Source organism: Cryptomeria japonica, chromosome 2 (assembly GCF_030272615.1).
Source record: "Cryptomeria japonica chromosome 2, Sugi_1.0, whole genome shotgun sequence".
Classification (NCBI taxonomy): domain Eukaryota; kingdom Viridiplantae; phylum Streptophyta; class Pinopsida; order Cupressales; family Cupressaceae; genus Cryptomeria; species Cryptomeria japonica.
Genome location: NC_081406.1, coordinates 46,547,628 through 46,561,800, shown reverse-complemented (window position 1 = coordinate 46,561,800; position 14,173 = coordinate 46,547,628). Strand labels below are relative to the sequence as shown.

General features: G+C 37.1%; 1 protein-coding gene across 1 annotated transcript; it reads left to right on the top strand.

The window, feature by feature from the left end:
* Window positions 1-911: 911 nt before the first annotated feature.
* On the top strand, window positions 912-1,967 carry LOC131046176 (F-box/kelch-repeat protein At1g55270-like). The gene has a single exon (XM_057979849.2). It carries the CDS (start codon window positions 912-914, stop codon window positions 1,965-1,967), a length of 1,056 nt encoding a protein of 351 aa, XP_057835832.2.
* Window positions 1,968-14,173: the final 12,206 nt, after the last annotated feature.

The following is a 14,173-nucleotide window of genomic DNA, read 5'->3' as shown; positions in this document are numbered from 1 at the left end:
ATGGATATAAACAAGTAATGTTCAAGCAATAATACAGATATTAATTAAACCATTCAGCAAAACCTAAGATGACCAAAAAGATAATATATGTATAGAAAGGGGGATGAAAGCTACATATTAGGGTTTCCCAGTAAGAATAATGCATGCACAGTCAAAGAACAGTCTATCAGATTACTGATTCAGGTTTCACAGTATAAAGCATTGGAGCAACAGATTAGGGTTCTACAGTCATAAACATGCATGCAATACAGTGTATCAGATTACAGAGAACCAGTTAAGAACATACAAATTACTCAACGGGATTGGCAATGAATATAATAAAGAGTTTAAAGCATGAAACAGTTGTAAGAAAATTAGCTTTTGAGTATATTTGTTATAAAAATTAAAACTATATAAATCAGCTATGCCCTTTTATTCTCTGCTAAGTAATTTGCTAGAGAAAATAATTAATGAATACTATAGTGAAATTGGATTGATTTTCCAACGCACTCAGTTTTCCTTTCACTACTGCATCTTTCACCTTCCATCCTTCCTAATGATAGATGTGAGAAACAGCTGGTAAAAATTAGAACTAAATCAAACATAACATTTATGTCTTTGGGTGATGTTGATCACCCATCTACCCGAATGCTCCTGCATGAGAAGCACTCTCAAAAAGGAGGTCGGCCTCATAAAGAAACATTTAATTCTAATTTATTTTACCTTCCCCAAAGTGCAGTGATTTCTTGTGGGTGGGGGAGTCGGTCTCTTCAAATAATTTAGCTTATTATTATTATTTTAAACTAATTTACGTTACAATGAGTCGGCCTTAACAATTAAGGAAGTCGGCCATATATTTCTTCAAATTTCAATATATATAGATATGACTGAGGGCTCCTTAAAATCATAAAGGACTATTCAGTTGTATGAAAATGGATAATATTATTCCAGGTCTCCCAGAAGATTTGGGACTGCAATGTCTGGTAAAGGTTCCATACAAATTCCACAACCATCTTAGGGCTGTCTGCAAGAGCTGGAACGCTGTGCTGAGCAGTCCCATCTTCTATAAAGAGCGAGAGCGCCATGAGGAGTGTGAGGAAGGAATAGCTTATTTGTACCAAGGAGAAAGACCAACTGATTGGGAAGTAATTATTTACTACCCGTATGGGAAGTGGTGGGAAATACTGCCCCGAACCCCAGAAGAGTTCAAATTATATTGGAGGAGTAACTTTGTATACGTTAGATCAAAACATCATCTGGTTATTATGGGGATTCTCACATGCGACAATAGACCAACTGTTTTGATGTTTGATTTTATATCTCGCACATGGCGACGGGGCCTCGACATGCCTTTTCGTTTCTGGAACTTTGCATGCGCAGTGTCACCATCATCTCCTCAAGGTCTTATCTATATTGCCACTTTTATGTGCAATAATAATGGACGTATCATTCCCAACTTACTCCAACCTTATGTTTTCAATGTAGAGGAAAACAAGTGGGACTTTCTACCTCCCATAAATATCTGTCGGCTTGATCGTTTATGTTATGGTGAGTTTATTGAAGACAAGTTTTATCTAGTCCCCACTCACGGGCGAAGAGTACATATTTACGATCCTCACTCACGACTATGGAAAACCATAAATACACAGCATAACAGCTCAGTTGTTCATGGTCACCTTGTATATGCTTTTGGGAAGTTGTATTGGTTTGTGCGTGAAGAAGCTTCTGTAGTCGTAACAGAATTCGATTTTGCCAACAACTCATTTGTTACAGTCGGAGAGTATCCTGCCCACATTTTTCAAATTCACTGTGCCGTACTGTGCCGTGACTATATTTTTATTAGTGCCATGGAGGCCGTTAACTGTGAAGATGTTTATTATCGTTTTAATCCACTGGAGAGGGAAGAAGAAAAAAGATGGACTCAAATCGAGATGCCAGCACAGTTTTCAGGAGGAGTATTGTCATTTGCTACTGCTGTGCAAATTTGATGCAACTTGTAGTTGAATGGTAAGTTTAAGTAGTAAATGAAGGGTTTTTTAAGTGTCCATTCATTATTTCAAAATACATTAATCTTCTTGTTTTAATATTTGGTTAATTGATTAACTTGTAGTCTACTTTTGAGGCAAGAGAAGAAGATGGGCTACTATCCTTGTTGATCACAATGAAAGAAATTGTGTATAGTCTAATGAAGCCCTTATGAGAATAGATTTAGCTCAGAAGGTCCATGCGAACAATATTGGAGAAAAATGGGTGTTGTTGAAAATCCCATTGACATGATTCAATTCAAGTGTAAAAAAATGCACAAAGCTCTCATCCAAACATCAATATATTCTGTTAATTACAATATACATAATAGCAACGACGTCATAATTCAATGTGGAAACAAAAATTAATTGATCCGTGTTTAAAACCAAAGCATAACATACAATTATTGATATTTTGTACCTAATTTTTAACACCAAAAAATAGCTTGCATTTATTGGTAATTCATATGTTCCAAATTCATCTATAGTGTGATGTCTACAACAATTAGTAATTAAAATGGAAAGAAAAAAATATTAATAAAACAACAAAGTTAATGATAAATACCTCTACAAAATATATCACATATTTACACAAAGTTCTATTGCCTACAATGCTCACAATATTTTCTGGTTCGTAGAATGAAGTAAGAATCCAAGTGCAAGATATTGTTGGAGAATATTACATTTGAGTTAGTTTTTAGCTAGTTTAGATAGATTTAGTTCACATTAAACAGATTTTACAGTTATGAAATTATTAGTTGGTTATTCACAGGAAAATCAAAGGCTTTAAAAAACCGACTACATTGTAATGTTGATCATCTTGATACAATCAATAATATCTATGTTTTGATTAGTTTAATTTACATTAATAAGATAAGACTAATGTGATTCTGTTTGGCACCTGTAGTAGTGCAGTCATGTGAGAAGGTGGCATAGTTTTAGGATTAAGAAGGGACCTCAAATATTGTGAATGGCGAAGGTGTCGTTCCTGTGAATTAATACCAATATCTGGATTGTCTCATCCACAATTGACTACCAGTGAGATTACAGAAGAGCCAAGAAACTTTAAGTTTCTCGATATGAACTAGGGAAGCATTTGATAGTAAAATGGTATGTTTCATTTCCAAGTTATCTGAATGAAGCCATTTCAAGATTATGTAGAAAGGGTGTTTTTATTTCTTACTTGGCGTTCGACCCATTTTTTGGTATTTGTTTACTTGCTTGTCATTTATTTCATATGTCGGACGTAATAAGACCTAACACAGCATAAGAAGAAGTCGTGATATAATAGATGTTCAAGAGTATTAGAATTTGGCGAGTGGAGAGGTGCAAAGTCATTCAAAGACGAGACTTTTATCTGCCATAATTAAGCAATCACACACGAGGGCTTTTCAATATTTCCGTGTGGAAGATTTAAGGTACATTGGAGGTATAAGGAGTATTAAGGAAAGTAAGGGCGTGCTTTAAATTTTGGAGGTATATGGGTTCATCATTGGTTGAAGTTGACATCGTTATGGTTTAATCATGGTTGTATATATGTTAAACAGTGCGTTTGTTTTAGGAATCAACCATTCTATACTTGAGAGAACCTTTGAAAGTGTGAATGCATCTTCAAATAGGAACGATTTGAAAGGATCATTAAACAATTATGCTTGTACTTTTGGGGCTATTTTACTACACCTAATGAGGCCTTCAAAGACTCGCATGGTTGTGTTATCAGAGGGATTAATGTGACATCAAATAGATAAAGTGTAATAGGTCATATCAGAGGTTGGAGGCAAATGGGGGGAGGAGGTTTTTTATCATCCCAAGTTAGCTTCTCGCTTAGGGAGGATTCATTGCATGAGAAGTGTCCTTTTACATTTTTGTCCCTGAAGAAAAGAGGGGGCTTGGCACTATTTGTCCATTCAAGGAGCAAGGGGGGGCAAGATTTGATGGTTTGTTGAGCACTTGAGGAGACATTAGACACACTTAGAGGAGATGTGGACTTTCGAATGAAAGGTGTCTTATGTGCAGACATTTGGTTGGTGAATTGTGCAGTAGTGGAGGGATTGTTTCCACAACACTTGAGGAGGTGTTAGACACACTTGGAGGAGATGTGGACTTTTAGAGGAAAGGCATCTCATGTGTAGCACTAGAGGAGGCATTAGACACACTCAAAGGAGAAGTGGAATTACAGAGTTAATGTATCTCATTGTGTATGGAGGGTGGGAACCTTTTATGTTCTCTCTTGTTGTGCAGATGGTTGCAGGTTCTATAGTTAGGAGATCCACTGATGCAGTCAGTTCGGTTTTTCCTAGGTGAGAGAGAAGAATTGGTGAGGGTTCTTCATCAAAGTCTCCTCAAGGGTTGGGTTCAAAACCCTTGCAATGTTTCACTCTTGTTCAAATTAATGTAGTAAGGAGGGGAATGTTAGAGAATATTACTTTTGGGTTAGTTTTTAGTTAGTTTAGATACGTTTAGTTTAATTTACATTAATAAGATTTCATTGTTATGGAACTGTTAGTTGGTTATTCACAGGAAAATCAAGGCTTTAAAAAGTCGACTAGATTGTAATGTTGATCATCTTGATCAATAAAATCAATATCATGTTTTGATTTTGTACTTTGCACTAATATATATTTTGTTTATAACTATAATAAAGAAATATGTTTAATAATGATTGTAGAATACAATTTCTAAAAAACAACAAAACATTAAATCATATTTACCAGAATATAGGTGAATACATCACATCAATTAATATTTGTAAGGAAAGCAAGTGCGGAAATTTGCTTTCCTAATGTTAGTTTGTAGGGGAGAACAGACTAGTGTATACAAATTTTCAACATTTATAGAAAATGGCACAAGCACGAGCATACACAAATAAACAACACAAAGAGAGAACACACATAGTTAATGTGGGAAAACCCTTTCGAGAGAAAAACCCACCACTAACAGATAATGACTTTATTAATAGTATGTCAAAAATACAATAAAGTCCAATTTGCAGACTTCCTTCACTCTATCGAATAATCGTTCCAAATGAAACAAAACCACATGGGTCAAAAATCAATTACAGATTGGTTAATAGCTATTCTGGTTCGTAACCATTCATTCGGTTCACATTCGGCTTCAAATACTAGACTGGTCAACTGTTACATCTACCCGAGACGGTTGGGAAGTCGAACTATTTCTGTCGATTTGCAATCATGGAAAACCAATTATCCCACATGTAGCAAAGAGTCAGGTCGATTCGTATTCATATACACCGACAATCTCATCCTTAGTGTCTGAGTGTTCACCTTTTTGGACTTCGGTTCCATTGCACATCCCCGACCAGTCTCCACTCCATCGGCCATCAGATAGACCACAAGCATGTTACTCTGATCTCCCGATGAATCGGTAGACAACTTCACCAAAGCAGCTCCAAAAATGGTTGGCTCCATCGGACCATTGGTATAGCCTTCAACCGGTAGATCCCACCTCTCGAAGATACCCGATCACGAAAGGCGACTCCATTGGGGCATCGGCCAGATATATGAAATGTTACCCCAATCTCCGTTAACTGGTAGGTGACCTTATCGGCTCATCAGAACCAATACTATGATGTTACCGCGATCCTGCATTGTTATCCCGATAACCTAACGTGGTCTCATCGAGACATCGACACATGCCCAAAACTGCTATCCCGACAAGTGAAGCCCTCTGAGACAAATAGAGCAGACTCATCTGGACTTTGGCATAACTTCAAACACGTCGACCTGATTGCCGATATCAACCCGATCGCCGAAGGCGACTTCATCAGGTATCGGCTTAACTCCAGACCAGAACCTCCGATAGCCGATGACAACTCGCACCACCTAAGATAGCTCCATCGGGTCATCGACATAATGCTAATGTAGTCTTCCTGAAAGCCGAAGTTATCCTGATGACCGAAGTTGACTTCATCGGGTCATCGAGATAACGTCAAACCTGCTTCTCCGAGCTCTGATGGAAGAAGAAACATCAGCAAGAGTCAACCTGATCAGGATGAACCAATGTCAAGTGAATTAGAGGCACATTTCCAACAAACTCCCACTTGACAAGGAATTCACTAGACTAATTACCATTTCAGACATAACCGAGGAACATGGGTTTCAAGACCCACAGAATTTGAACAACACCTGAACTTGTGCATGCTCACTAGTTTCGTCAAGGCATCTGCAACATTTTCCAGGGTGTCTAGCTTGTTAAGATAAACATTTCCATCTTCCACCATGTCACGAATGAAGTGATACTCAACATCAACATGCTTCGATCTGGCATGGAAAGTGCCAAACATATGGCACTCTGACTATCAGTCTAGATTTCAACCTGCTTTGCATCAAAACCAATATCTGAAATCAAATGCCTAAGCCAGACTACTTCTTTAAAAGCATGTGTGGCCGCCATATATTCTGCCTATGTAGTGGACAAAGTGATTACAACAAGTTGCTTGCTCATCCAACTAATTGCTCCACCATTCAGGACAAAAACATATCCACTAGTAGATCTCCTATTGTCAATATCCCTAGCCCAATCAAAATTCGTATAACCACAAATGCTGAGAGTTCTCTTTGAATCCTTCAGTTATGAAATTATTAGTTGGTTATTCACAGGAAAATCAAAGGCTTTAAAAAGCTGACTACATTGTAATGTTGATCATCTTGATACAATCAATAATATCTATGTTTTGATTAGTTTAATTTACATTAATAAGATAAGACTAATGTGATTCTGTTTGGCACCTGTAGTAGTGCAGTCATGTGAGAAGGTGGCATAGTTTTAGGATTAAGAAGGGACCTCAAATATTGTGAATGGCGAAGGTGTCATTCCTGTGAATTAATACCAATATCTGGATTGTCTCATCCACAATTGACTACCAGTGAGATTACAGAAGAGCCAAGAAACTTTAAGTTTCTTGATATGAACTAGGGAAGCATTTGATAGTAAAATGGTATGTTTCATTTCCAAGTTATCTGAATGAAGCCATTTCAAGATTATGTAGAAAGGGTGTTTTTATTTCTTACTTGGCGTTCGACCTATTTTTTGGTATTTGTTTACTTGCTTGTCATTTATTTCATATGTTGGACGTAATAAGACCTAACACAACATAAGAAGAAGCTGTGATATAATAGATGTTCATGAATATTATAATTTGGCGAGTGGAGAGGTGGAAAGTCATTCAAAGACAAGACTTTTATCTGCCATAATTAAGCAATCACACACGAGGGCTTTTCAATATTTCTGTGTGGACGATTTAAGGTACATTGGAGGTATAAGGAGTATTAAGGAAAGTAAGGGTGTGCTTTAAATTTTGGAGGTATATGGGTTCATCATTGGTTGAAGTTGACATCGTCATGGTTTAATCATGGTTGTATATATATTAAACATTGCTTGTGTTTTAGGAATCAACCATTCTATGCTTGAGAGAACCTTTGAAAGTGTGAATGCATCTTCAAATAGGAATGATTTGAAAGGATCATCAAACAATTATGCTTGTACTTTTGGGGCTATTTTACTACACCTAATGAGGCCTTCAAAGACTCATATGGTTGTGTTATCAGAGGGATTAATGTGACATCAAATAGATAAAGTGTAATAGGTCATATCAGAGGTTGGAGGCAAATGGGGGGAGGAGGTTTTTTATCATCCCAAGTTAGCTTCTCGCTTAGGGAGGATTCATTGCATGAGAAGCATCCTTTTACATTTTGTCCCTGAAGAAAAGAGGGGGCTTGACACTATTTGTCCATTCAAGGAGCAAGGGGGGGCAAGATTTGATGATTTGTTGAGCACTTGAGGAGACATTAGACACACTTAGAGGAGATGTGGACTTTCAAATGAAAGGTGTCTTATGTGTAGACATTTGGTTGGTGACTTGTGCAGCAGAGGAGGGATTGTTTCCACAACACCTGAGGAGGTGTTAGACACACTCGGAGGAGATGTGGAATTTTAGAGGAAAGGTATCTCATGTGTAGCACTAAAGGAGGCATTAGACACACTTGAAGGAGATGTGGAATTACAGAGTTAATGTGTCTCATTGTGAATGGAGGGTGGGAACCTTTTATGTTCTCTCTTGTTGTGCAAATGGTTGCAGGATCTACAGTTCGGAGATCCACTGATGCAGTCAATTTGGTTTTTCCTAGGTGAGAGAGAAGAATTGGCGAGGGTTCTTCATCAAAGTCTCCTCAAGGGTTGGGTTCAAAACCCTTGCAATGTTTCACTCTTGTTCAAATTAATGTAGTAAGGAGGGGAATGTTAGAGAATATTACATTTGGGTTAGTTTTTAGTTAGTTTAGATACGTTTAGTTTAATTTACATTAATAAGATTTCATTGTTATGGAACTGTTAGTTGGTTATTCACATGAAAATCAAGGCTTTAAAAAGTCGACTAGATTGTAATGTTGATCATCTTGATAAATAAAATCAATATCATGTTTTGATTTTGTACTTTGCACTAACATATATTTTGTTTATAACTATAATAAAGAAATATGTTTAATAACGATTGTAGAATATAATTTCTAAAAAACAACAAAACATTAAATCATATTTACCATAATATAGGTGAGTACATCACATCAATTAATATTTGAAAGGAAAGCAAGTGCGGAAATTTGCTTTCCTAATGTTAATTTGCAGGGGAGAATAGACTAGTGTATACAACTTTTCAACATTTACAGAAAATGGCACAAGCACGAGCATACACAAATAAACAACACAAAGAGAGAACATACATAGTTAACATGGGAAAACCCTTTTGGGAGAAAAACCCACCACTAACAGATAATGACTTTATTAACAGTATGTCAAAAATACATTAAAGTCCAATTTGCAGACTTCCTTCACTCTATCAAATAATCATTCCAAATGAAACAAAACCACATGGGTCAAAAATCAATTACAGATCGCTTAATAGCTATTCTGGTTCGTAATCATTTATTCGGTTCACATTCGGCTTCAAATACCAGACTGGTTGACCGTTACATCTACCCGAGACGGTTGGGAAGTCGAACTGTTTCTGTCGATCTGCAATCATGGAAAACCAATTATCCCACATGCAGTAGAGAGTCGGGTCGATTCGTATTCATATACACTGATAGTCTCATTCTTAGTGTCTGAGTGTTCACCTTTTTGGACCTCGACTCCATTGCACATCCCCAACCGGTCTCCACTCCATCAGCCATCAGACAGACCACAAGCATGTTACTCCAATCTCCCAATGAATCGGTAGACGACTTCACCAAAGCAACTCCAAAAACGGCCGTCTCCATCGGACCATCGGTATAGCCTTCAACCGGTAGATGAGACCTCCCAATGATACCTGATCACCGAAGGCGACTCCATCGGGGCATCCTGCCAGATAGATGAAATGTTACCCGGATCTCCGATAACTGGTAGTCGACCTTATCGGCTCATCAGAACCAATACTGTGATGTTATCGTAATCCTGCATTGTTATCCCGATAATCTAATATGGTCTCATTGAGACATCGACACATGCCCAAAACTGCTATCCCAACAAGCGAAGCGCTCTGAGATAAATAGAGTGGACTCATTACTGATATCAAGCCGATCGTCGAAGGCGACTTCATCGGGTATCAGCTTAACTCTAGACCGGAACCTCCGATAGCTGATGACAACGCGCACCACCTAAGATAGCTCCATCGGGTCATCAGCACAATGCTAATGCAGTCTTCCCGAAAGCCGAAGTTATCTTGATGACCGAAGTTGACTTCATCGGGTCATCGGGATAACGTCAAACCTACTTCTCTGAGCTCCGATGGAAGAAGAAACATCAGCAAGAGTTAACCCGATCAGGATGAACCAATGTCAAGTGAACTAGAGGCACATTTCCAACAAACTCCCACTTGATGAGGAATTCACTGGACTAATTACCATTTTAGACATAACTGAGGGAACATGGGTTTCAAGACCCATAGAATTTGAATAGCACCTAAACTTGTGCATGCTCACTGGTTGCGTCAAGGCATATGCAACATTTTCCAGAGTGTCTAGCTTGTTAAGATAAACTTTTCCATCTTCCACCATGTCATGAATGAAGTGATATTGAACATCAACATGCTTCGATCTGGCATGGAAAGTGTAAAACATATGGCACTTTGACTATCAGTCTAGATTTCAACCTACTTTGCATCAAAACCATTATCTGAAATCAAACGCCTAAGCCAGACTGATTCTTTACAAGCATGTGTGGCTGCTATATATTCTGCCTCTGTAGCGAACAAAGCGACTATAGCAAGTTGCTTGCTCATCCAACTAATTGCTCCACCATTCAGGACAAAAACATATCCACTAGTAGATCTCCTGTTGTCAATATCCACAGCCCAATCAGAATTCGTATAACCACAAATGCGGAGAGTTCTCTTTGAATCTTTCAGGTTACCATGATAACACAATGCAAAGTCTGAAGTACCCTTCAGATATCTAAACACTATCTTTACAACATCCCAGTGCGGCTTTCCTGGATTCAACATAAACCTGCTAAGTACTCCCATTGGCTAGGCAATGTCTGGTCTTGTACAGACCATAGCATACATTAGACTGCATATAGCACTTGCATAAGGTACACTTTTCATGTCTTCAATCTCTTTTGGAGATTTTGGATTGTCAAGCACAGACAACTTAGTTCCCTGCAAGATGGGAACAACCTGTGGTTTACAGTCAGACATATGAAACCTATCAGGAACGTTGGTTATATACTTTCTCTAGCTGAGCCAAAGTTTCCTCTTAGATCTATCCCTTTTGATCTCCATTCCCAGAATATAATTTGCTGGTCCTAAGTCCTTCATTTCAAATTTCATAGAAAGCTAAGATTTTAAATTTGAGATCATACCTTTTGTGTTTCCTATAAACAACATATCATCTACATACAAAGCTATGATAAGAATCCTACCACCATCAATTTTGTAGTAAACACAATGATCAACTTTTGATCTCACAAATCCCAAGGACAAAACAAATGTATCATACTTTTGATACCACATTCTGGGAGACTGTTTCAAACCATACAGAGACTTCTTGAGTTTGCATACCAGATGTTCTTTACCTTTTCTCACAAAATGCTTAGGCCAGGACATATAAATTTCTTCTTCAAGATCACCATAAAGGAACACTATCTTCACATCCATCTACTCAATCTCCCAATCATATGTTGTTGCAAGTGACAAGAGAAATCTGATAGATGTCAGCTTAGCTATAGGAGAGAATATTTCCCCATAGTCAATATCTTCCTTTTGCGAATACCCCTTTGCAACCAGTCTTGCTTTGTACTTGCCAATGTTGCCATCTGAACCATACTTCCTTTTGAACACCCACTTGTAGCCTATAGGCTTTCTCCCTTTAGGAAATGGCACCAAATCCCAAGTTCCATTTTTATCCAATGATGATATTTCAACATTCATGGCTTCCAACCAGGAATCTGAATCAGGCCTTTCAATTGATTCTTTGACAGTTCTAGGCTCATCAATATCTACAAGTAAAGCATAAGCACAATTAACATTCAACATAGAATGACATGCTTCTTTCTTTCTCCATTAGAGACTGATTCAACCTTTCAATGACTCCATTTTGTTGTGGAGTGTAAGGTACAGTCTTATGTCTCTTAATTCCATGATCAACACAGTACTTGTCAAAATCTGTACTACAACATTCACCACCATTGTCTGTTCTTAAACATTTAATCCTTCTCCTACTCTGATTTTCAACAAGTTTCTTAAATTCCTTAAACCGACTGAACACTTCTGATTTACTTTTAAGAAAATACACAAATTCCCTTCTTGAATAATCATCTACAAAAGATACACAGTACATAGACTTAGACAGAGAAGGAACATCCACTGGACCAAACACATCAAAGTGAACATAATCCAGAATGTCAGAAGATTTATGAGAACTAGAATAAAACTAAACTCGGTTATGTTTTCCATATATGCAGTGTTCACAGAAATCAAACTCAAAACTACAATCATCCAGAGCTTCAACCAGATTCTTATTCTTCAAGGCTTTTAAACCTTTTTCACCTATGTGGCCTAACCTATTATGCCAAAGCATTGTTTTCTCAGTAGGAAGTTTAGCTTCCAAATAATTAGCATTACGCATCATTACAGTTGTCTTAACAAACTTTTCAGAAGTTACATTACAACATATAGGTTCAACATTTAACTTATACAGTGTACCAATGCAATCACCCTTTGCTAATACAATGGAACCCCTAGTCATCTTGCAACCACCAGACACAAAAGTAACTTGTACTCCAGCATCATTAAGTTTACTTACAGAGAGAAGGTTTCTTTCTAGACTTGGTGATGCCCTCCTAAATGGCACAAGGTTAGTCTATGATCAAAGAACACAAAACACACAAAACATTAGTGTTAATCAATCTAAAACTAAACTATGAAGGCATACCAAAAGAGACACAAAAGACATGCTAATTTATCTAATAAACAAAACACAGATTATGAGGCATCTCCAACTGCCTCTTAGCATGGCTTTAGCTTCTTCTCCCTTGTTCCTCTCCTCTCCAAGTTCCAAAATAGTGTAGCTCTCCGTAGCTTTTTGCACTATGGATGCTTATGGAGGATTGAGATTGTAGTATAGCTCTAAATGTGAAATAAGAAGCTAATACTAATGCTAAAATGATGTATTTTAACCAAAATGATAAGATGTTAGATTGCTTATGCTAAATGCTCTCTAAAAATGTCTATAGCCTAAATGCATACAAGTTTTCAGGATCTGGATTATGAAGGAATGGGCTCTATTTATAGGAAAAATGGAGCAATGGATGGCCAGGATTGAAGGGTTTAATCAAGGGTCAAGCTTGAAAGTTGAGGATCCATGTGCACAATTGGCACCAATGAAATGATGACAAATGTCCACATAGGGTTGGGTTGAAAGAAGAGGTTGGAGGCATTAAAGGCCTGAGAAGACCTCATGTTTATCTAAAGGCTAAGGGTCAAGTCTAAATTAAGATTACCCATTGAATTAAGAGTTAATCCAAGGATAAACCTTTGTGCAAATGATTAAGAGATAATCATGGTCAAAGCATTAAAGGCTTGATGAGACCCTTGGGTTGAGTAGAGGTTGAGTCAAAACAAATGTTTTAACCATGTGGGAGGGTTGAATTAACCATTAATGGTTATTGGAGACTTTGGGGATTAAGTGGTTGAAAGTTGGAAGCCTTCAATGGTTATCAAAGACTTTGAGCCATTTAAGTGGTTGAAGGTTGAAAACCTTTAATGGTTATCAAAGACTTTTAGGCTTTGAGAAGTGACTCCATTTTGCTTATGAATGTGACAATAATTAGGGGATGGATTAGGCTAATTAGGAAGGGGTTAGAAGAATCTAGAAGGGGATTAGATTTTTGCAAGTGGATTTGGTGGGTGAGGGAAAATAGGATTCTATTAAAAATAAAAATTCATTTATTTCAATAAATGTGTGCAAGTTGCATTTGTAGGAAAATGCAAGTGGGGTGGGGATAATGATTTAAATAAATGTTTTATTTAATTTATTTAAAAGAGGAAAAGGGGATTTAATTAAATAAATTGATTTTATTTATTTAATTGATTGAAATTTGATTTAATGAATGAATTAAAATAAATTGAATAATTTATTTAATTAATAGAAGAATGTTTGGGGATGAATTAATTAAATATTAATTTAATTAATTGATGGTTAGTGGATTTTTAATCAAATAAATACGAAATATTCATTTAATTAAAATGGACAAATTTATGTGACTACACTTGGTATATGAAGAACTCCATTGATCTCCTTCACTCTACCATTTGGGAATTAAATTTTAATTCTTCCTCTCTCTACAATCTCCAATGTAGAATCACTATCTAAATATACCTTTCCACCAGCATACGGTTCATACTTCGAGAACCACTCCTTGTGGGACATCATGTGAAAAGATGTGCTAGAATCTACTAACTAGGTGTCATCTGAGGTAGCTACTGCTAGGGCTGCTACAAATGCATCTCCATCACTCTGAGAAGATTCAATGTCAGAATACTTCTTCTTCTTCTTCTCCTCCTTGCAATCCTTTCGGATATGCCCTTTCTGCCCACAGTTCCACCACTTCACCTTTGACTTCTTGCCTGAAGATGTAAATCTCTCTTGAGACTTGGACTTCTTTCCTTTCTTCTT

Excerpts from the sequence above, each read along its gene's own strand:
- LOC131046176 (XM_057979849.2), top strand. The coding sequence starts at position 912 with ATGGATAATATTATTCCAGGTCTCCCAGAAGATTTGGGACTGCAATGT.